Source organism: Aspergillus udagawae (genome assembly GCF_001078395.1).
Source record: "Aspergillus udagawae IFM 46973 DNA, scaffold_1, whole genome shotgun sequence".
Lineage (NCBI taxonomy): Eukaryota > Fungi > Ascomycota > Eurotiomycetes > Eurotiales > Aspergillaceae > Aspergillus > Aspergillus udagawae.
The window spans coordinates 992,668-1,016,166 of record NW_025091264.1 but is presented as its reverse complement, the minus strand read 5'-3'; the positions used below and the strand labels follow the sequence as shown (position 1 = coordinate 1,016,166).

General features: G+C 50.2%; 8 protein-coding genes across 8 annotated transcripts; 5 read left to right on the top strand and 3 right to left on the bottom strand.

Annotated features, from left to right (window-relative positions):
- Positions 1-2,938: 2,938 nt before the first annotated feature.
- Positions 2,939-4,498, top strand: Aud_000341 (folliculin domain-containing protein; the record flags this gene model as incomplete). Its single annotated transcript, XM_043285854.1, has 1 exon — positions 2,939-4,498. One exon carries the CDS (start codon positions 2,939-2,941, stop codon positions 4,496-4,498), a length of 1,560 nt encoding a protein of 519 aa, XP_043141789.1.
- Positions 4,499-5,623: 1,125 nt separating this feature from the next.
- smc4 (condensin subunit SMC4) lies at positions 5,624-10,117 on the bottom strand (the record flags this gene model as incomplete). The annotated part of the gene is made up of 4 exons (XM_043285853.1): positions 5,624-5,719; positions 5,777-5,854; positions 5,911-6,663; positions 6,719-10,117. 4 exons carry the CDS (start codon positions 10,115-10,117, stop codon positions 5,624-5,626), a joined length of 4,326 nt encoding a protein of 1,441 aa, XP_043141788.1.
- A 355-nt stretch (positions 10,118-10,472) lies between these two features.
- Positions 10,473-11,555, top strand: Aud_000339 (ELYS family protein; the record flags this gene model as incomplete). Its single annotated transcript, XM_043285852.1, has 3 exons — positions 10,473-10,626; positions 10,693-10,922; positions 10,983-11,555. 3 exons carry the CDS (start codon positions 10,473-10,475, stop codon positions 11,553-11,555), a joined length of 957 nt encoding a protein of 318 aa, XP_043141787.1.
- Positions 11,556-12,149: 594 nt separating this feature from the next.
- Positions 12,150-14,145, top strand: Aud_000338 (FG-nucleoporin nup42; the record flags this gene model as incomplete). The annotated part of the gene is made up of 4 exons (XM_043285851.1): positions 12,150-12,195; positions 12,252-12,338; positions 12,601-12,634; positions 12,687-14,145. 4 exons carry the CDS (start codon positions 12,150-12,152, stop codon positions 14,143-14,145), a joined length of 1,626 nt encoding a protein of 541 aa, XP_043141786.1.
- A 409-nt stretch (positions 14,146-14,554) lies between these two features.
- S10a (40S ribosomal protein uS10) lies at positions 14,555-15,057 on the bottom strand (the record flags this gene model as incomplete). Its single annotated transcript, XM_043285850.1, has 3 exons — positions 14,555-14,639; positions 14,697-14,920; positions 15,016-15,057. 3 exons carry the CDS (start codon positions 15,055-15,057, stop codon positions 14,555-14,557), a joined length of 351 nt encoding a protein of 116 aa, XP_043141785.1.
- A 478-nt stretch (positions 15,058-15,535) lies between these two features.
- Aud_000336 (ASCC2 family CUE domain-containing protein) lies at positions 15,536-17,638 on the top strand (the record flags this gene model as incomplete). Its single annotated transcript, XM_043285849.1, has 1 exon — positions 15,536-17,638. One exon carries the CDS (start codon positions 15,536-15,538, stop codon positions 17,636-17,638), a length of 2,103 nt encoding a protein of 700 aa, XP_043141784.1.
- A 416-nt stretch (positions 17,639-18,054) lies between these two features.
- Positions 18,055-19,815, bottom strand: Aud_000335 (fatty acid desaturase; the record flags this gene model as incomplete). The annotated part of the gene is made up of 2 exons (XM_043285848.1): positions 18,055-19,531; positions 19,595-19,815. 2 exons carry the CDS (start codon positions 19,813-19,815, stop codon positions 18,055-18,057), a joined length of 1,698 nt encoding a protein of 565 aa, XP_043141783.1.
- A 392-nt stretch (positions 19,816-20,207) lies between these two features.
- Positions 20,208-22,560, top strand: Aud_000334 (phosphoribomutase PRM15; the record flags this gene model as incomplete). The annotated part of the gene is made up of 10 exons (XM_043285847.1): positions 20,208-20,234; positions 20,303-20,347; positions 20,415-20,493; positions 20,565-20,884; positions 20,954-20,972; positions 21,023-21,032; positions 21,087-21,267; positions 21,319-21,608; positions 21,670-22,346; positions 22,400-22,560. 10 exons carry the CDS (start codon positions 20,208-20,210, stop codon positions 22,558-22,560), a joined length of 1,809 nt encoding a protein of 602 aa, XP_043141782.1.
- Positions 22,561-23,499: the final 939 nt, after the last annotated feature.

Genomic DNA, 23,499 nt, shown 5'->3' with positions numbered 1-23,499 from the left:
CCAACTTCTGATCCCTGGACTGTGATTGGGATTGGATGCCGGGTGCCGAGATGACCATCATGATACTGCGTAGTGATTATGCAGTTATTACCATTTCATTCCGACGGATCAGACATGTCACTTCATTTACGCTTAGCAGCCTAGCTTCAAATGCGCTTATTGACCGGCTGTACTAGAGCTCCCCGCGACGGAGCTGGAACAAATCGAGGCTTAGGATTGAATGGCATAGATACCCTGCCGTTTGTGTCTCACGGCTATCAACGACGTCGCCATGTGGTGCGGGTGACTCTGGCGACTCACAAGCAGGAGCCCATGGTTTTCGAATGAAACAAGGTGACTGTACTCCGTTCGTATTTTCTGAAGACTTGACCGTCTTTCTGTCATGGCCGGGAATGTAGCCTGTTCGGTGATAGAGACGGCAAAACATCACAAGCAAATGATTGCTTTAATATAAACAGGATACTACAGAGTATACTAGAGTGAGCTATTAATCGAAGGAAGAATATGGTCCGTACGATGTCCCCGGAAGCGAAGGTCTGAACGGAGTATGCTGACTATCTGGGAAAGTGAGATCGTGACGAGCAAATGGGTCAAGGAGACTAAAGACGGACAGGAGTCGACACGGTGTGTTTCAAAATCCACAAAAAACGGCCGTTAGGCTAGAGTAGGTGGCCTAACCTGACTAACTGCCATCTACCTCCGTACTCTATGGGTAAACATCCTGACTGAGATCTGAGTCGACGACGACTACCCGATGATTCCCCCCCAGTTATCACATGTGAGACAGCGGATAGGCGGTTCAAAATTGAAAGTTTGCCAATTGCAGGTTGTGACTTGTGGCTGGCGGCGATGAACCGTTTGCACTTCACGGTACAGATACTCCGGAGCGAGCTAGCCCTTCAATACTCATCATTCAAACTTCTGTATGTCCACATTCTTTGCATAATTCTTTCAATCTGATTATTCGGTGGCTTAAACGGCATCTTTCTGTGGGGTGATGCCAGACTACTTGCCTCTTAAGCGTTCTAGCTGGGAACTCAAAACAGAACGATCAAAAGTTTGGACTCCCAAGGTAAGGATATTTGTCGAGTGTACGATGACATCCCACAGGCTGTGGAAGTTGTGGAACTAGAAGTGCTTAGGTGGCTTTCGTCTAGACCCCGTTTTCGTAGTAAGCATCGACCTGTTGCTTCCGGGAGACTGGGATTCTGCCGATGGGCCGTAGGGCCGGCAATTCGCATGGGAGTTGGTTACTGCGCTCTTGATGGATGATGATCCATGTGAATCCATGATCATCTTAGATAGGAACATGCATTGCTGTTCTCACCTGTGCTATGATGAAGTGCCTTATTCCTTGATGCATGAAATCTATCTGTCAATTCTTCAGTAATGCAACATGCAGATGCGTCACTCAGGTGACTCAAAATGGTTCCAAATTCCGAGGTAAGCTGCAGGCTGCAGCAGCGGATATTTCTTAGCACTTAGCAATATAATAATACTATAATTTATATTATCTTATTATTATTACCATCGTTCATCCTACCTGACGGAACTAGACCAGAGGGCATCCAATTAATGCTGCCCAATTATAATCATAGACAGCCATTTCTGTCAAGCGACCAGAAAATAGCGCAGGAAACGACGGATCTGGATTCTGGGACGGATTGACTTCTTCCATTTTCCGTTCTACAAACCTTCGATTGCGTACCCGTCGAGTTGGGTAGGCCTTGGCCCGATGTATCCCCGACCAGTAATGCTTTCATGTTCCAATTGTCTATAGATGCATATGCTGAATAGCCGATGATAAACAAGAAATAGGTAACCATAATCTAATAGAATAACCCTTGATTGACAACATTCAAGTACTCTTCCCGTCACAGGAAAGACAGTTTGGGCTATATACCTATGCAACTGTACTCGGTCCCTCCGTTACCTTCCCTGTACCTTTACTAGCGGTTACTAGCCTGACAGTACCGGAACCCTCGCCTTTGCCCATGAAAGTCTACTGGTCATTGGGCCACTCGCTCTGTTCGGCAATCCTCCACCGGCTCAATGACAATACCATACCATCTAGTATTCTATACCATACCCAAGAATCCCGTCTCCGTTTCTCTTCCGATATGGCTGGAAACAGCAAAAGTTACGGATCGAGTAAATGTTCTAGAAAGACGCTACTATGGAGACTATTGTCGACTTGGAAGGAGACGGGTAGAAAGACTATGCTAGTTTGGTAGAGGAAAATCATCTACAAGGAAAAGGCGACAGAAGAAAAAGAAAATGTCTTTAAAATGAGTAGTAGAAGTGGGTTGATCCATCAATCGAACTAGGTATTACTACTTAGCATCGCAGTTATCGATTTATTTTGCTTCTGCTGCTTCTCCAAAAATATTATTTTGTTATATTTTTCATTTATAATAATTATTTATTATTATATTATTTATAATCTTCTGTCTCTCAACTCCTTCAAATACTTCCTACTGCCGTTCTGAGTCGATATCTGTCTATCTATCCATCCATCCATCTATCTCCTCCCACCTGATGAGGCCTGCAAGCTGGCCTTCGCAGCTCTTCTAATTCCATTCCATTCACATTTCACTGCCATTCCTTACCTGACAGGTGTCGTTGTTCTACACTCGTCCATTCTTCTCCGTCTGCATAGCGGTAGCGCATACTCTTCCCTCCGCAAACTATTGTTATCGTCGCCCTGCGTCATTGCCACACGAACTTCTCGTCTCGCCATCACCACCTCTTTCCACCTTAAGAAGCATGTATAGCAACAATGGTCTGAAATGGTTGCCCAATACTGCTAGACGTTAATCTTCTATGGAGATGGACTTCATTGTGAGTAACCTACTTCTCCGCCTCGTTTTTTACTGTCCTTCGCTGCCATTTGGGCGCATGCATGTGTCTTATATACCGACCAACGCCTCCCTTTCACATGTGGCGCTGCGTCAACATTGCGCGCATCCTATTATATCATGATGCTGGCAATGGATACGCCTCGCTTCTCGCTACAACTCGGCTTTCTTTGTGCCTGCTATATGCTTTTGACATTTTCCATATCTGTTCTGGGTTCTGGGTGCCCATGGAAGCTTTGAATCCGACGAAGGACTCGGTGCTGACAATGCCACTCTACCAGCTCTCTTTAACGCATTTCTGCGAAGTGCATGGTCCCACCTCGATCATTTGTTCGCAGGTCCTACCCTTTTCATGCTCTCAGTGCTATCCTGAAACCTCCGAATTCTCTCCCGACGATACCCCCGCAACTTCTCACGATACCCAGTCCTCTCATGGCATGCGCAACCGCCTCGGCGACCCCAGGGATGCCAAGTCAACGAAACGTCCAGATGCATCCAGCGCAACGGCCGGCAAATCTCCCAAGATCGAAGATTCGCCTTATTTCCTGAAGAATCAGCCAAATTCGACCGAGTCTTCCAAGTTGAACATTCTGGGGGGAGCTGACGGTGACACTTGCGCCAGCTGTAGCTTGACTCTGCCCGACGATGTGAGTAGGCAGCTGCCCCCGGGTGCTCCAGGGACCGCCAGTCGCGACGGCAAGGGAAGGAACGGCAGCCCAGTGTTGCGATCCAGAGAAGTCGTCTACTCTTGCGGGACGAGCCATTCCGACGGTGATGACAGTGCGCATGATCTGCACGGCCATGCCTCCCTGCCCGACTCCATCCACTCATCCTCCGTCGCTTCCGATGCTTCGTGTCACACTCACATCCTCACATATCTATCACTCCGTGGGCCTCCGAACCCATCGGATTATGCACTACTCCGCCGTTCCTCCATCCGTACTCTCAGCTGCGAGCTTCTCCCTCGCGGCCTTTCCTCGGGACCTCTGTGTTTCGGTGATGCGACTGCGGGCTATACTATCGCATATGTCTTCCGCCTGCCCGATCCTATGGCTCGGGGCAAAAGGCGTAGCTATGCCCTTGTCGCGTTGGCCGGCAAGGATGCAGGCAGGGCCTTCCGCGCGTGCCCTGTAATATGGCGTGCTTTTGGGAGAATCGCAACTGGCATCGTCAATTCGGCCGAGAAATACCAGGAGGAGGAGGCAAAGCGCCTCGAGGAACAAAATGACGCAGCGAACCGGGCCAACAATCGGCACTACACCCCCGTCTCGTCCTTCCTCACCGGCCGCAGAGTCGACCCGGATGGCCAGCCCCGCCGACTTGGGCAGATTCGGGCGCGAAACCTCTCAGAAATCGTGGGTAATCAGTACATCTTCGCCGAAATCCATGCGCACTTTGTTGCTCTTTTGCAACAGCTTGGCTCAATGTTTGGCGCTGTACCAATTTCGGAAGAAAGATTCATCTGCAGCACACTAGGCGACGACGTTGATGTAAAGTCGCGACGCGGTACTTTAATTGATGACGGGAAGGACTCGACAACCAAAGGCCAGTCAGAGAGCGACTTTGGACTATCTGGACTGGATTTGTCTTCAGGCCCTAAGCCCATCCCTATCGCGCCTCGTCGAACTGTCATTGCTTAAGAGCCGGAAGCCGAAGCTTCAACTTGAGTCCTTACATACCCATATCCTCAGCTCTTACCTACATCGCCTGGGTTTCGAGAGCAACCATTGTGACAGATAGTCACTGTTCTCTCATCCCGTTACCACGATCCGATGACCACTCGATACGACTCTCCTACATTGCATACGGCCGGCTTTTCCTTCATCTGGTTTTTCTTCGAATGGATTGCAGCATAGACTATGGCGTCCTAATACATGGATACGGAGTTCATGGTACAATTACGGGTTTCGGTTCTCCATGTTTACGTCTTTGTTTACTTTCCTGTCTTCTTTTCCTTCTTTTCTTCCTCTCTTCTTCGCGTCCCTCATCCACACTTTTCTCCCCGAATGTGTGGATATGTCACAGGTCACCCTGGGCGGATACGTGATATCTTTATCTTGATTCCCCTTCGCTGTCTTCTTACTTACATCACTTTTACTTTGCTTTAATGTTAATTCCGAAGGAAGGCAGGGATTGCCGGCGCTTGGTTCCTCATGATGTGAATGTCAATGTCGTTACGAAGGTGACGAAACGAAGCGCTTGCAATGCGAGAGCTCATGTTCGAATGCATATCATGCCACACGCCTCTTTGTATTCTATGTCAGCTGTCTCCCTTGCCTACCCTCTCTCTTCGGGGCTTTGAGTAGATCAATACATGTGATCGTCGTGGATTTCTTGCTTGGGCTTTGGTATCAGTAGATACGTTCTCGGATCCAGACACCATAGGTTACTGTAGCGAGCTCAGGGATAGTACGTCTACGATATATGTTCTGATTTCCCAGACCTGAAGTCTACCTACACCACGCGGATTGTTGAGCATACATATCTTCCGGCAGAACATATAATGACCACTTAGATCCGTGTATGTGCGAGAACTGACCTCAATGGTAGAAGAAAAAAAGTATATACCACGAATGCAAGCCCAAACCCCTTCAACCAGTTCAAACAAGATTCAACAACCAATAACACCGTAATAAGCTTGCTACCAATGACACAGACCCGCGAAGGCACTGTCAGCCCACAAACATAAGAAAACCAGGAATATATCCACATCCATTTCCGGCCGTAACAGACATGAACGATAAAACGCATGAAAACCATCGTCCTTATCGCCCTGTGATGTAGTCTTTGTTTTCGATCGTCACACTCTTTGTCATATGGCTGACCTTGTACACACCGACGAGTCGGGAGGCAAGCTCGAACTACTTGTTATTAGCTTTCTGCGTACGGAATAACTTGGGGGATGGACTGCTGTTTACCATGTTATTTCTCAGTGAGATGACAATGAATTGCGCGTTCTTGGTCCTCTCTTTGATGTAAGAGGCCACAATGGAGACCTGTAGGACGTAAGTTAGTGAGAACTGTCCAGTCCTGCGGCAATGAATGTACTCACATTTCTAAAGTCCAAAGCAGCATCAATCTCATCCATCACATACAGAGGAGTGGGCTTGTAATGGTGCAACGCAAAGACGAGCGCCAAACTAGACAGCGTCTTCTCACCGCCAGACAAGTTACCAATATTCTTCCAGCTCTTCTTTGGAGGCATGACCGAGAACAAGATACCCTCCGAGAATGGATCTAGCGAGTCGACCAGTTCCAGTTCAGCGTTACCTCCCATGGTGATCATTTGGTACATTTCCTTCAGACGCAAGGAGATAATGCCGAATCCCTCCATGAACCCATTCAGACGAGCGGATCGGAGACCGTCAAGTCGAGCCTTGGCGCTATCACGAGATGCCAGCGCCGTGGCCAAATCAGCGGCGCGAGACTCATGCTCAGCCGCCCTGCGGCGATACTCCTCAATTACAGACAGGTCCACGGAGGCGTTCTGGGTCTTTTCCTCAAGGGCGGCAATGACTGCCTTCAGAGACTCCTTGTTCATTTCCGAGAGCTCATCCTTGGTGTACATCTGGAGCTCCGTAGGCTGCTGCTCCTCACCCAGATCGCTCACGTTCTGCAGGGTGAGTTTCGAGAGTTTCTCGGACCAGTATCGCTGGCGCTTCTCGTTCTCTGTCAATGCCTTCTGGTTCTCTTCCAGCTTGTTGCGCATCTCAATCTCTGTGGCCCGGGTTTCGTTCAATTCAGTCACTTTCTCGTCCAATTCTTGCTTGAGTGTCTTGAGTTCTCCCTTCTTCGTCTCCAAGGCCTGCGCGGAACGTGTAAGTCGGGCTGCTCACAATTGGTGACTGCTGCACTCTTACCTCTTGTGCCTCTTCCACTCCCTGCTTCCAACCTGATGCATCATTTGCTTGGTTCTCGACGTCGGCGTTCAGCTTCTCGAGGCCTTCCGCAACCTGCTCCAGCTCTCTTTCTGCTTCCGCGCGAGCCTTCTGGTGCTTCATAATCAGCTTCTCATTCTTGGATTTTCCGATTTCTGCATTAGAAATCTCTTCTGCGAGGAGGCTGATCTGTTCCTTTAGCCCATCCACCTTCGCCTTTTGACTTCTCAGCCTGACACCGCCAACTTCCATAATTTTGTTTTGGAGAACCTGGATTTCTTCCTCAATTCCGCTCTTCTGGGCTCGAAGATCTTCGATTTCTTCCTCAAGGGCGGCAATTTGAACCTCAAGCTGCTCAGCCTGGTTGGCGTCAGCCTTTGATGGCTTGTGTGCGACGCTTAATTCCTTGACTCTCCGCTGAGCATCCACAAGACTGCGATTTGCGCTCTCAATCTCTATCATGATCTTCTGAATCTTCGTCTCGACACGTGGGATCTCTTCCGACTTTTCCCTGATGGCGGCCTCCACATGTTTCTGTTTATTCTGGAAGTTCTGGAACTTCCTCTCCATCTCTTCGAGGTCGGATTCTAGCTTGGAAACCTGTTCCCGGCTCACCTCAGCCACCTGCTTCGAGGACATGCCACCTCTTGCCACTCGAGTGCCACCTCCGCTCATGGTTCCTGACACGTCGATCAACTGGCCGTCAAGAGTGACTACTCTCCACCGTCTAGCGCCGTAGGCAATGCGGTTGGCCTGCTCCAGGTCTTTGGCGACCAGTGTATTCTGCATAACACTGTAGAACGCAGGCGCGAACTTCGGATCCTTGGGCTTCACCAGGTCAAATAACCTTGGTACACTCTCAGGAGTAAAGATTGGAGACATGTCGCGTCGGGGAAGGCGATCGAGCAGAATGAAATTGGCGCGGCCGAGGTTATTTTTGCGAAGATAATCTATACATTGCTGGCCGACCTCAACAGTGTCAACCACCATATTGTCCAATGCAGGACAAGCAGTCGATATAGCAACATCGTATTTCTCGTCTATGGTTCCGAGGTTACCAAGGCGGCCATGGAAACCATCAATACGACCTGACTCCTTGAGACGCATAAGGCCAGCCAGAACACTGCCCCGGTTCTGGGTGCTTGCCAGGCTAGCTTTGGCCTCCTCGGCCTTCTGTCGGGCGCTAGAAACATGCGCGCGAACCTCAGTCTCTCTGCTGGTAAATTTCTTGAGATCCTGTTTCAGATTGGCGACTTCGTCTTGGAGACTAGCTTTTTGAGCCTTCCGCTCTTCAAGATCGGTTTGCTTCGTTGCCAGTGTCTCCTCGATAGATGTGACCTTAGACTGCGCTTCTTCTAGTTGCACAGCCCCTGCATTGCTTCGTTCACGGAGGATGTCGAGCTCACTTTGGGCCACAGCGATAGCGGAAAGCTTCTTGTTGATTTTCTCGTCCCATGGCTCCAAGGACTTCTGCTTAGCAGCTATCTGATCAGAAAGGCCCTGGGTCTTTCCCTTCAAACCCTCTCGAATTGTGGACAGCTCTTCCTCCTCTGCCTTCATCTCCTCTTCAAGCTCGGCAGTCTCAGCCGTCTTCTTATTGATATCATCGGTGTGTTTCTGCACTAAGCTTTCGCACTCGGACGCGGCAAGACGAGCAGCCTGCATGGCCTTCTCGAGTTTCTTTTGCTTGCCCAACAAAAATTTCTTCTTCTCTTCGAACTTGACTGATTCTTTGTCGTACTTTGCCATCTCTTTCATCAAGCCCTGCAGCTCCTTCTCCATATTCTCATACTCCCGCGTACCACGCTTGTAAGCTTTCTCCAGTTCTTTGATACCAGATTCGTTACCCTCATGCTTCTCGAGCTCCATGTTTAAGAGCTCTTGCATCTGCAGGATCGCTTCTTGAGTGACCCGAATGTTGTCAGCGCACTCGTCGATGTAAATTTGGTAAAGGGCCGACTGCTTCTGGGCTAACTCATTCTCGTCCTGGATGTAGGCCAACGCTTTGTTCTTCTTGTCTTCCAATGCGGTCTTTTCCTTCTCGACGTGCTGAACACGATTGTTTTTCTCAACACACACATCGTTGAGCTGCTCCAATTCAGCTGCTGCCTCCTCAATGGGAGCTTTGTATTTGGACGTCCCGATTATGTCTTCGAGATACTCGAGCAGTCCGTCTTCGTGTTCATTTGCAGCTTTGGGCTTCATCTGGGCGATCGACTCGACTTCGCCCTGAAGGATAAGAAATCGCTTGTGATCAAGATCAATACCTCGCTCTCGAAGCAGAGTCGTTACCGCGGTGAAGTTTGTTTCTTTGTTATTCATGTAATATTTGCTGGTATTGTTCTTGAATGCTTTGCGGGATATCATCAGTTGGGAATCTGGGACGACTTCGTGTTCTCCACCCGGCAGATCGAGGATTTCCTGAAAGTGAACCTCGACCTCGCAGAATGGTAGATTGGGGAAGTTCGCGGAGTTGTGGATCAGAGCCGATATTTTGCCCTGTCGCATTTTGCTTGCTCGAAATCCGAATACAAACAGCAAAGAATCGATGACATTCGATTTGCCGGATCCATTGGGCCCGACAACAGAGGAGAATGACGCATGGAAAGGACCTACAATCTGTTTCCCTGCGTAACTCTTGAAGTTTGTCAGAACCAGGTGGGTGATAATCAAACGGGGCTTGGGTCCAGATGGCTCTTCTGGTACAGGGGCTGCCAGATTGCGTGACTTCATAACAATGTCCATCGGTCTCTCCAGGATCGTCGAATTTGGGTTGATGATGGAGATCTGCGACTTCGGGTCGTCTGAGGGCTTCGCTGGTGTTTGATTTACTGCAGATTCGGTAATATCGGCGAGCGGAGGCACGCTACCTCTTTGCGATCGCGGATCTGGTTCGGGCGAGACTGAGGGCCCTGGAGTTGGCAATGAGGACTTTTCCGGATGGAGCGTGGAAGAATCCCGACTCTTGCGGGGATGAGCCATACTTTTTCTTTTCAGAGCTGCAGCCGCATTCTGTGAAGGAGATTCGGGTTCCTCTTCCTTAGGGACGACGGAGTCGCCTTCCTCGTTTGCGTTGCTGATTTCTGAGGTATCACCCTGTTCTGCTGTTGTCGACCGTCGGGTTTTTCGTACCTTGCGCGCGGTGCTGGGTGTCGTCGCTTCAGTCATCGTTCGCCGTCGGGACGCGCTCTTTGCTCTTTTAGCGGGGACTGGGGTATATTCTTCTTCCTCATCTTCGTCGTCATCGTCGTTGTCGCTGTGGTTGGACGCAGTGGGGGTCACATTGCCAGGATCTTCTGACTCGGATGTTTCCTCAATCACGTAACTCCTTCGGGGAGCAGAGCGCCGAGACGGCCTGGCTCTTGCTAGCGAGGATGACATTATGTCGTAAAAATGCAGGTGGTATCAGAAAGCCTCATGAAGGCAAAGGGTGGGATAATCGCTTGTTATGGAGATGTTTTCAAACCAGCGATGGTAGTGGATTAGGTGGGTTGTTTACCTTTTGACCAGAAACGGAAAGGCGTTGTTTTCTGCCATAACAACATGAAACAAAGCTGTATCATGTGACCCACCGCCTCCAGATTCACCTTTACTACCGAGTACCTCCAACCGTAATTTCAGCTGTAAGATACCGTTATTCTGAGCTGCAATATTACGCCTTCGCAAGTCGCCGATAAGAGCGGAAGACCAACAGTGTGCCAACGCCGTCACTGTAAGTCATCCTGCTGCGATCAATATGGGTGCTTGGGATGATTTCGACAGCATTTTCTACTTTAATAAGAGCTTCACCTACGATGACAAAGTCATTGAACAGATCCTGTCCAACCGTCGCGCGCTAGGGAACCAACTGTTTGCCGACCGACTCTTGGGATTGCTCGGTGTCCAAGCTGGTAGGCAATTCGCTCCGTAATTGCGAGCACGAGGAGAGGCATATGCTGACGACCATAATCTGCTAGTAAAACAACTTTACCCTCCAAGATCGAATGCGGACCTTCGCACGCTCGTTAATCACATTGTCTCATCCGCGCTGGACATCCATCACAAGCAAGCATTGATCTACTACATCCTGAAGGACTGTCGTGCAGCGGGCGATGCCGCTTCCCAGTTTGCGCGCCGATGCCACCTGCCAGAGAAGTACAGATTGTTCATTGAAGGCCTCTGGAACCTGGATAGGTTAGAATTGAGGGTATGCCCACGCGTACAGTGCACCTACCTCAACATTTCTGACGAAGGGACGCATTTATAGCGAGCGATAGAATATCTAACTGAGCCTTCAATCATCCCCACCTTCCCCGACGAGATCCTTTATGTCCTGACCCTTCCGCAACTCCCAAAGCACGATGACCATCTTGCTATGGCCTATTATCTTACCGTGACCCCGCCGTTGGCGTCCGAGAAAGTACAGAAAGCCTTTTTCGACATACTTTGCCGTTCCAGCATAACAGAAGCGTTCTATTTCACAAGGAAGCGGGACGAGTCCCTCCGCCGCGCTTATCTTGAACAACTCATCGAATTTGTTCATAAAACCAGTCCGGGTCAGGTGCGAAGCCAAAGAGCCATGGAATTGATCAGTCTTCCGTTGGACAACACGGAAGAAGAGTGGTTTGAAGAAGCGCTGCTTCGCGGACGCGCAAAGACACTGCACGGTGCGAAGGACACGGCAATGATGCGACGATTTGCAACTGGGAAATTGGACGCACTCTCTACAGAACTAGAGTCGCTGGGCGGAAAGAAGATCGATGGACTGAACTGGGATGCCCTCAGACAGAGCGTAAAAAACACTCACACATCGGTTCCCAGCGCTGGCGGTCACCCTTGATGGGACAGAACGGCATGAAAAAGAGCTCACGCAAAGGTGCTTTCTGTTACAGGAGTTCAGAGTGATTTGGCTTTTTTCTTTCTTTCTTTTTTTTTTTACCTTGCCAATAAAAGTAGATACAGTGATACCAAACTAGTAGAAGGGCCAGCCATAAGCAAAGTTACGGAATTTGGACAGAATGATACCTCAGTAGACTGGTGAGGCCATTGTCAATTACTCCTCAAATTCATCGTCAACGGTCATTGTCAGGGAATACAGTAGATTAAGGTCTATTTAGTAGTGACTTTTAAGGTGCCGGATTCATACTTGCCCTTTCTTCTTGGGAAAGACTTCGGATCGGTGAAATGTATTGTCACCGGGAGTAAATGCTATCTTCCTCTCCAACAAAGATTATCTGCATCTCAACAGAGCTTCCATCTTCATCTCAATTAATCCCCTTCTTGTCAATAGTCACGATACATATACCGTCGAGCGTGATGAATTCGATGGAGTGATCTGCAGGACTGACATTCAATCTACATCCATCAAGGGCACAGTTTCCTACTGGCGTTGCTCTTCCGCGATCACTTGGCGCGATCCGACAAAAGAAACATCATGGTTGTCTGTACTTTCTTTCAGCAAGGCAGATGTAGATTTGGAGGTATTTAGCTGATTCATATATCTATCTGGAGAAAGGCTTGCTGATCGTTGTCACAGAGCGATGCAAGTTTGAACATCCTGGCCAGCAGACAGTAGGGTCTAGCAATCGGTTTGGAGCCCTCGCTGGCGGAGGAGGTTTCGGAGGTATGCATATTTTTAATTCCATTTACGTACTGGACAAGCAAGTTGTTATTATAGTGTTCCTGTGATCGGCAGTGGCTCTACTGTCATTCTATGATCTGCATCCATCTGAGTGTTCCTGTCACCCTCTTCGTCTCTCGGTCGAAGTCTGCGCCTGCCTATGTTCCTGCAATTTCTTATTAGTCTGCCATTCCATCTCTCGTCCTCCTGTTCTATGTGACATCTCTCTCGCGATGTTCTCGCGTCATGCTAATGGTAAGCAAAGGTCGTGCTGCGCCTCAAGCTCAGCAACCTGTCAAGTAAGTATAAACTCTGCGATCAGCCACGCCAATCTGTCTAACAGCATCCCAGCTATGGTATTACTGCAGAGGATATCAAAGTCGATTTGACTGCTGGTAAAGGACTGCCAGAATGGATATTCTCTGCCTATGGACCAGGCCGAAACGCCCCGAGGCAGCTGTTCGGTGGCCCTCAGCGAGAGCAGAGCTTTGAAGAACTACGATTGCGACATTACGAGGCTGCGGCAGCAGGAAAAGTCGAGGTCGCTGTCCAAGAAGCTCAAGCTTTGTATGCAGAGTCGGTAAAGCAGATGGAGGCTGCTTTGATTGATGTTAATGGCGCTATCAAGTACATTCTCGACGGAATCAACGAACATCCGAATCGGATCGACATTACGGAGGGGAAGGCAGGCCCTGCTGCTGGTCAGGGTCCTTCCCCGTTTGGTCAACCATCACCATTCGGTCAACCGGCTGCCGTGGCACAAACAGCTGCCTTTGGCCAACCTTCGGCATTAGGCGGTGGGGGAGCCTCAGCATTTGGCAAGCCGGCTGGATTCGGGCAACCATCGGCCTTCGGTCAACCTTCTACTCTAGGGCAAACGCCTGGCTTTGGACAACCCAGTGCCTTGGGTCAAGGTTCCGCGTTTGGAAAGCCTTCAGCGCTGAGTGGGCAACCGGCATTCGGCAAACCTGCATTCGGTCAGCCAGGCTTTGGCCAGCCGGCATTTGGCCAGCCGGCAGCGCCAGAAACAGGGACAGGAGCATTCGGTCAGCCAAGTACCACATCTCCGTTTAGTCAGATATCGAGTCAAAGCCAGGGCCAGGGCGGCGGGTTTGCTCAGGCTGCTGGGGTAGCGACTACCTCCCCTTTTGCACTAGCTGCTGGTGGCCAACAGCCGGCGGCGACTCCTGGATTTGGTCAACCTTCGACAACGACACAAACGTCAGCAACGCCTTTTGGCCAGCCCGTACAGGCGCCTTCGCCATTCGGACAGCCTCAAGCATCGTCAGCTCCTTTTGGCCAACCCAGTGCCGCCCCAAGCCCCTTTGGAGGTGCGGCTCAACAGGCAGCTCCGACACCTTTTAGTCAACCTGCTGGAGGTTTCGGTCAAGCAGCTCAAACGGCTCCTACCACCGCATCCCCTGCTCCTATACCGATCGCAGGCACCGGCCCTCCCCCAGCGATCAAGATTGATGATCCGAATGAGTTGAACCCGATTCCACCCCTAAGTGGGCAGACGGTTAAGGACCCCATGACGCAGAGACTATCAATGTGGAAGGGTCAACCGGTGAAGTACATTGACAACGCCCCTTGCTATCTTCATCCTCAAGACCGTCAGACCTATGTTCGCATCTTTTTTCCGGATGGACCGCCTGATCAAGCGAGCCTGAGAGATGCGCACGGCAAACCGGAAGAATACACGCCGGAAGTCACCGAGCAATATGAGTTTTTCTTGAAGAATGGCTACTTCAAAGACGGCGTTATACCCAGCGTGCCTCCCAAATCGGAGTGGGTGAGCTTCGATTTTTGATCACATTTATTGGTGGACTTTTTTATTATGGAGCGATGCACATATGCACCGTTCATGTATTATATGATTATCTTAACGATCGCACTACACGTACTTTCGCTATGGGTTTAAGCTATGAGTTGAGCGACGCTTCTGGTTCATTGGGCTCGGACGCGAAGACTAGATTTTTTTTATTACGTTTGGCTGGACTACGAGGACAGTATAATCAATTAAACGGATGAAACCTCTTGGTTTTGCAATCTTTCCCATTTTTGATTCCAGGTTTTGACGGGTATCAACGTTGCCTCGGTAGAAGCCTTTCGGCGTGAAGATAACAATCCACTCAACGGCCCAACGAGCACAGCGCTAGTGCCATCCCAGTTAAGAGTTGACACCAAACCCTCCCTGATCCCAACTAGTTTGAAAACATCTAGGCGGCAATGGTAACCTCAACCTCAACACCAGCCTCGATGTTGATGATGATCTGCTTGACGGTCTCGGTGGGGGCAAGGAGGCTATCGCCCTCGTTAGCTGTCTGATGATCGATCCTAAGGATAAGAGGGGGAGCTTACTCGATGAGACGCTTGTGGATGCGCATCTCGTACTTGTCCCAGGTCTTGGAACCCTCACCGCAAGGGGTCTTACGGGTGGAGATGTGGAGGGTCTTGGTAGGGAGACGGACAGGGCCCTTGACCTGGAGGGACTTGGAGCGGGCACGTTCGATCAGCTCAGAGCACACCTTCTCGAGGGAGGCGACCTTGCGAGAGGTGAGGGTGATACGGATCTTGTGGACCTTCTATAATCGCGGGAAAAGAATTGGTTAGTTATGCGCAACTGTGGCTTGTCTTCTCTGAGTCCGTAAACTCGGAAATCAAGAAAATTGGAACGTACGGGGCCCTCGCCGAACTCCTTCTCAGGCTTCTGGAAAGACATCTTGCTGATTGTGCGGTGGGTTGACCGGGATTGACGAGATGGCTATCGAACACAATTCAATTAGTCCTTGTTCAAGGAAAACCAGACAGATGCGGTAGAAAAGTCATACCTATATGAGGCTAGTTGCCAATCAAGACCTGAACTTCGAGGTTCGGTAAGGTGATGATGGCCGTTGAAGAGCTATCGTGAATGCGACAGATGTATGAATCCTTTTTTTTTGATCGTGTCTTTAGCGTCTCTTGTGCGGGCGGATTGTCTTGGCACTCGGTTATCTTGAACTAGTCCTAGTTGGGAAAACGACTCAGTATCCGATCTGTCATCATCATCGGAAACCGTATTAGGAAAAGGAGATTATGACGACAGGTTATGCCACGGCCGTTGATGATTGTGATGATTAGATTTGATGTCTCCTCGTTAATCTGAGCTCTTTCTTATCTTGTTGCTTTTATCTTGACGCACATATTTGAGCGGCACTATCATGGAAAAATTGCCACCTCTCGCACCAGTCCCGCCGCCCGCAGTACAGAGGAGCATATCACATGAAGAATGGGAATCATTTCTGGATGCATGGATTCTACTCCTAGGGATACGCATCGAAGCTTCTGATTCAGTATTTAAGGAAGCCGTCGCCAAAGATGACTCCACAAGCGGCTTTTTATCTTCCTTCTATCAACAGCTCGCCACGACGAATGTGTCTGAGCTGCGGACGGGGCCGAAGACACGAACATTAAAGAAGTGTTGTTTCTTGTTGACAAGGAGACTTCTATTAGACGCGCCTACTTCGCCTTCTGAAGTGCTAGAATGGAATGTTCTCGGTGCTATGTGCTGTTGTTACCCGTCAAGCTCAGCTTTGAAGAGGTTGTTGTCCGAAGCATGGGATAGACACCATGAGGCCATGACATCAAGTCTCGAGAAAGCGAAGTCCTTAGTTATCAAGCGACTCTCAGTACCGAGTCCATCGGGGAATTTGGAAGTAACGTCTGACATCCGCTTGTTGACGATGTTGTCTTCCGCACTTCCTCCTTGCGGCCAAGTGCTCATGGCGGGTTCTGACTTCATAGATACTCTCTCTGATGCGTACCAGTCCGAAAAGAGAGTCGATTTTCGCAAGGTTCTTGTAGCGAATGTCTACGTTGGCTTGACCTCTTTGTTGAAAGGCGTCAAGCCGAACTTATCGTTGCTTCTGGATCAATTGTTCAGCTTAAAAGCGAGCGCAGGGGTGGGCACCCCAACGGCAAAAAGAGAGCCCACAATACTTTCAGATCTAATCTGCAGCTCAGATCTATTAGCCCGTCTGGAGAGGTACTTGATTGTGCATCCGCAAAAACGGGGTGAAGACCTACTATCCAGCCTCCGTTCGTATCGGAATGAGTCTAAAGCATTCCACCACCGGTACCAAAAGCAAAGGAAGAAGACGGACAAGGGCAAAGGTCGTGTTTCAGATCTTCCTACTATCGAGAACATTCATGTCCACAGGATGTCCCTCGTGACACAGGTGCAAGATCTCTTCCCTGATCTGGGCTCAGGGTACATCGTTAGATTACTCGATCACTACGGCGACAATCCGGAGACTGTTGTCGCACATCTTCTTGATGGCTCTCTGCCACCTGAACTTCAAGAACTCGATCAATCGGAGCAACTTCCCGTCTCACAAACGACCCCTCGCCACGACCCTCTACCCCCACGCCCAACTCCCCCAGAGATCCCATCGCCCCCCGCACCAGCCCCAGCTCGCAAGAACATCTTCGACAACGACGTCGATCTCGCAAAACTAGCCCGCTCAGCCGATCAGGCCAGCCAAGGCAAACTGCGCTTCGGCCGCGCAGATTCAGATCTCACCGCGGACGCCATCCTAGCCGACCGCAGCCAGCACGCCGTCAACAAAGCAGCCATCATGTCCGCACTGGCAACATTCGACTCTGACGACGACGAACGCGACGACACATACGACGTCGCCGATGTAGGCGGCACGGTCGACGGCCTAACCGCAGTCACAGACGCCGAAGCAGACGCCGACCTCCGCAACCGCAGAGCCGAGGACCTCGACATGACCCTCCTCCAAGCCTACAAGGCCAACCCGGCTCTTTTCGCCCGTGATTCTGCCACGCGCCGCTCACAACCCCGCGCATCGCTCAAGCGCGAGACCGGCATGACCGACGAGGCCATTGAGGGCTGGGGCGTGATGTTGGCCCGAGATCCCAGGCGTTTGGCCAGGTTGGAAGATCGACTCGCAATGTCGACTGGTGGGCCTGGCGGCGCCTTGGCGCAGCCTGAGCTGCCGTCGACGGCGTACAGGAAGCCTGGACCTAAGGAAGATGGTGAATCGGATAGTGACACCGATCAGCCCAGTTCTGCTTCTGGCGGCAGAGGAGGACCTGGACGGGGACGTGGTCGCGGTGGTCGAAGAGGTGGCGGTGGTGGGAGGGTTCGTAGAGGAGGAACCAATGCCGGAGCTTCTGGAGAGCAGAACCCCGCTGTTGCTCGACAAAAGAAGGAAGAAAATAAGGCTAGCAGGGCGAATCACAATAGACGCCAACAGAGGGCCAGAAAAATTGCCCGGGGTGGTGGCATGCCAGGTTGAGCTGTTATGAAAATACGAAAGAGACACACCACGTTTTGTACAGTTTACGATGTGTCTCCCTTGATAGACTGTAGATACGAATGCATATCATGTCTAAGCGACAGAATATCAATTCAATCATCCATGCTATCTATGAAGAAGAGGACAGACTTGCATGCGCTCTCTTCAGCAGTGCCAGCAACCGAGTGCCAGCTCTAATGCCATTATCTAGCAGCGTCAAACACAAGAAGAAGCATGAAGGTCATTAAAAGTTGCTCAACTGAGCCCCACAAACATAGCGTACCACACAGGGCCAAACCCAAGCTTGAAACAGCCACCAATGATAGGAAATGTACAGTGACAATACAAGGTCCAGCAAACCGGACATCTGGCTTCGGAATGACGAGCTCAACCATGGGCATAGCAACGGCTGCCTTTCAGTGATGATAATCTGAGAAAACGCCCTGTTCGGCGCACGACTTTCTGCATTCTTCAAGGATACGAACTTGTTTCGCGACATCGCCAAGTCTGCTAATCACTTCCTTGTTGCCACTGTAAAAGGTGAAAACGGCATAGGGTATGCCAGTATCGCGACAGAAGTCAATCACGAGCCGCTGGGTACGACGCAGGTTGTGACGAGGAATGCGAGGGTAGAGGTGGTGAATAGCCTGGAACTGCAGTCCACCATGGAAGAAGTCGAGCCATGTAGGGCAGTCGACATCCATGGTGGTGCGCAGCATCTTCTGAGGAAACGATTCATGCACACCCAAGTCGGCAGTCGACATGGCAAAATGGGACAGAGTGATCTGTACATGCAGAGGAGCAGTGACCATGTGGGACACCAGGATGTAGGCTATCCGGCTGCTCCAGTCTGGAATCGAGCAGTATAGCACGCCGTAACCGAACCAATACCAGAAGAATACCTGTCCTCCGATCTCGAACCAGCGGTGCCACCAGGCAGGACCCTTCTTTGGGGCTTGGCCACAAAACAGGTATTCCCAGCTTAGTCGGTAGAGATTGAATCGGCCAAACAAGAGGATGGGATAGTAGAGGTAATTCTGATATCGCAGCATGAAATTCGCCACCGCGTCAAAATGCATGACACGCTCATAATACGTGCTTCGGAGACTTGTCAAGAAGCGATGTGATATGGCAAAGAAAGGCATGTGCTCAATGTCGGGATCATGCTCTGGAGCGTTGGTGACGATGTGGTGGACATTGTGATTCCGTTTCCACCAGCCCAGGCTCAGGCCGCCTAAATAATCCGCAATGATGATGCCAATGACTGAGTCGACATGAAAATGATGAGTGATGCCCATATGGCCAGCATCATGGGCTGTGAAAACGAGTTGATGCCAGAAGCACCCTAGAAAGAAGGCCGATATCACGTACCACCCTAAGCGAAGAAAGATATATGACAGGGTAGCGAAGAGAGTATAGCGACAGCATTCTATGAAGTACGAGAAATAGTTGCAATTGTAAAGCCCTTCCGCGCGGATCCGCTCATTCAATTCGCGGTATTTCCGTTTGATTTCTTCCTGACTCGCCGTGTCAAGGGACGGGTACTTGGCGACATCAAAGACGATCTCCTCCTGAGTTCGGGCATCAAGGAAGAAGGGTTTCGGCTCGAAGCCTTCAGTGGGAGTGGTTGAGACTGATGTATCCGAAGTCGTTGTCGATTTCCTCCGTCGGCGGACTCCTGGTGCTTTGTCTCCTGCGTCTGCTGCATCAAACACTGGAGAAGGGGGCTGTGAGATATCCTGATCTGTGCTGTCCTCGTCGCTTGAACAAGCCTCGTCTGGGTATGGACGGAACTTCCCGCCCTGGATCGGAGGGAGAAAGTTCAACCACGGTCCCTGGATGCGACCGATCTGGAAAGACAACATTCGCTGGCGTGCCTCTGGTGAATGTAACCTATACGAAATCGAACGTCAGTCGTCAGGTTTCAATTGTCTTAGACCCATCAGGAAACCGTACGCATTGATTTCGTCCGTCGCATCCCGTCCAACCATGTGTTTGATGGACTTGTCTCCTCCAGGGTGAAATTTGATCCACGCATCGACCTTGAGCACTCGATCGTCGAAAATTATGATATGTTTGCCTTCGGCGATTTGACCCTCAATGTACCGCCGTGACAAGATTGGGTCCTTTCGCGTCCTGAAGGCGGGCTTAAGGGCCGCTTCCTGTGTCTGGGCCATCCCGAGGTTGTCTTAGGTTGGATTGATAGACTCGAGCTCAGGAACGGGTATGAATCTGGATAGCCTCCAACATTGTCTTGTCTGGGAGTTGTAAAGGTAAAAGAAAACCAACAAGGATGATCCTTAAAAGAAAGTCCCAGTCTGGAGTCCTCGGAAACGGCCTGCATCGCTATGGGGCGGAAGCGGTGACTGGGGATTGCTCAAACAGGCACAAAGCGGGGACAAGCCGACAGAGGCACATGAAACGTGCTCCATCGCACTGGCGATCATCATCCCACCCATCCATTCCATTCCATCTCAAAGCCACAATCAGTCATCGGCCTATCACACTATCTTGTCAATTCATCTGATCCGTCTGTCTACGCCGCCCATCTATCATCGTACGATGCACCATGTCCGTCCCTGCGTCTACAATTGAGGTAATTAAGTGGAATCTTCATATATAGCTGAAATATATATCTGATTGAACTGGTATTGTGTTCTGTAGGAACCTCTTTCTTTGCTAGCTCAGAAATGGCTTGACTGGGACCAAGTAAGTTGATTGCGAGCTCTCAAGTAGCTCCAATCACACGATGAAACCTTGCTGATCTCAAAGGCAGAATCCCGAGACGCGGGCTGAAATTGAGCAGCTACAGAAGGCTGGAGCGACTGCAGAGCTTGAGCTGCGTCTTCGGCATCGTACGTATAGTCTACAATACAAGTTCCGACGCGTCTTGCACCCCTCCGCCTTTCTAACCACACAAGTGCAGGCATTCAATTCGGGACTGCCGGTCTTCGTGGTCGGATGGCGGCAGGGTTCTCGTGCATGAACTCCTTGACCGTCATTCAGGCATCGCAAGGTTTGGCCAAATACATTAGAGACAAACACTCTGACATTGCATCGAACGGTGTGGTCATTGGCCATGACGCTCGGCATAACTCTGCCAAATTTGCTGCCCTGGCAGCGAATGCCTTCATCGCAATGAAGATACCAGTCTGGTATTATTCAGAGTCCTCTTTGACACCATCTGTCCCATTTGGTGTGACGCATTTGCGAGCTGCAGCTGGTGTCATGATCACCGCAAGCCATGTATGTTTCCTCAGTATTCGCACGGTGACAAGAGCAAAAGAGGTCTGACACAAATGATTTTCTCGAAAGAACCCAGCACAAGACAACGGTATGCATTGCACTCCCTAGACCCCGGTTCTGATTGCTGATTGAGTACAGGTTACAAAGTGTTCGGCTCACGCTTCCCTTGATTTCAATTGGACGACGCTGACTATTGGACTAGTTATTTCAAGAACGGCGCTCAGATCAATACGCCCGTGGATATTGAGATAGCCCAATCAATTGACAGCAATCTAGAACCGTGGCCGAATGCTTGGAACAGCCTAGAAGCCACGGAGTATCTGCATGCCGAAGCTCTTCAGAAAATTCTGCCTCGATATACCGAGGCCGTTTGGAACTATGCCGTGAGAATCATGCCACCCTCGTTCGAGTTAATTGACTAATAGCGCGCCTAGAAATCCACCGTCTCTGACTGGTCAACCCCGCGTCCATTCATGTATACTCCTTTGCATGGGGTCGGGGGTCTGATCTTTCCCGAGTTATGCCGGTCGGTTGGAATAACCGACTTCGCCGCTGTAACAGAGCAAGTGGAACCGAACCCTGATTTCCCAACGGTGTCATTCCCGAACCCAGAGGAGAATGGATCTCTGGACTTGGCCATGCAAACAGCCGATAAAGAGGGCAAAACACTCATCATTGCTAATGACCCGGATGCAGATCGATTCGCTGCTGCCGAGAAAGTTGAGTAAGTCGGCATGCGAAGGACGTTTCTTTATTTCTGGAAATAGTCACTAATCGGCAAGTAGCGGCTCTTGGTTCACCTTCACGGGGAACCACCTTGGCGCTCTACTGGCATCGCATCTGTTTGATTCGCTTGAATGTCGAAATGACAAATCACGCATAGCTGTGTTGAACTCCGCGGTATCTACAGGCATGCTCGAGAAGATGGCAAGGTCAAAGGGCTTCCACTTTGAGGAAACATTGACTGGATTTAAGTGGATGGGAAATATTGCCCGGAGGCTGGAAGAGTCAGGGTACCATGTACCTTTTGCTTTCGAGGAAGCCTTGGGGTATATGTTCCCAGACGTGTGCCATGACAAGGACGGCGTGACTGCTGCCATGGTTTTTCTAGCAGCGGAGGCTCGATGGAGATCCCAAGGTCTCACCCCTTATTCGAAGCTACAGCAGCTGTTTAAGGATTTTGGGTACTTTGAAACACTCAATAACTACTTCCGATCGCCTAGTCCAGAAGTCACAAGAAGTCTTTTTGGAGCCATCAGGAGCGGGCCTTACCGGACACAGAAATCACTTGGTTCATTCAAGATCTTGAGGTGGAGAGACATGACAGAGGGCTATGATTCAGGCACGGAGGATCACAAGCCAGCACTGCCCATTGATAAAAGTAGTCAGATGCTGACCCTATGGCTGGACCGAGATGTTCGGTTCACCATCCGTGGCTCTGGCACAGAACCAAAAGTCAAGGGTAATTTCCACAGCAGGAACATATGTGCAAAGCATTGCTAATTACTCTTTTAGTCTATATCGAAAGCTGCGGTGCTTCTCATGCGCAGGCCGTGGATGCTGTCTGTGACACCTTTCGAACAGTTTTGAAAGAGTGGATCCAACCCTTTGCTCCTTCGATGAGCTACAGCAAGAATCTCCCGACGTCGTCTGGTCATATTCTCAAAATTGATTGAAAGAGTGATCTAGACGATTTGTGACAGCTAAACCTAGTAACCTAACCTACTATATTTGGCTCATTTGTATAGTCATAGAGCACGCCGTCTGGCTGTACTGCTATCCTTCTTTGTGACACCTTGACAACCCTCAGAAAATCAAGTGGGTAGCACAACATGTCCGAATTGGCATTGGATTCGCTACAGCACGTACCTGATTTTGAGAAGAGCCAGGAAGAGCCTCACGTAGTGCCACCTCGCTATCGAAAAGGCTTCTTTTGCCGTGTTCGAGATGGGGCTTAGGCTGGCGAACTACATCTGATGTTGCACAATAGCCCATACCTTGTACGACGAGTCCTGTTAGGCACAGTCGCTATCATGATCGCGTAAAGGGTTACATTTCCCTCTGAAGTCGACCCCTATCTGCCCAAACAGTGCACTAGCACATAAATTGTTGTAGCTCCCAGCATTGAGTGCCAACAGCGCATGTTTCCAAACCCATCGTCTACCACCCAGTTGGCTTATTATCCATCCATAATCGCTCATTGATTCTCCATAATGGCTATCCGTTCATCAAGTTGGTCTAAACATGTCCATCGACACACCGTCGAGCACGGCACTCACCCAGCCGGCAACAATTACAATCCATATCCGTATAATACAAGTATTGACGGGCAAGATTGCCTCGCGAACCGTCGAGGCTTAGAGACAGAGGTCATCACCGACGATAGCGACACGGAATTTTCGACATTTGGCTCCAACATTCACGGCATTGGAGCTTGTTGCCATGCTACTTCAAGAGGTAGACATGGCTGCCAGCACATGTGCGTACATACCTTCCGGGGTCACACTTGGCCTTGATAGTGCTCTTGCCAGTCAATGTACAGTCACTAATATGTACGCTGGGCTACAGTCTGAACCATGCTCATCCTCTAGCCGAAGGATTGCACGAGCTGAACA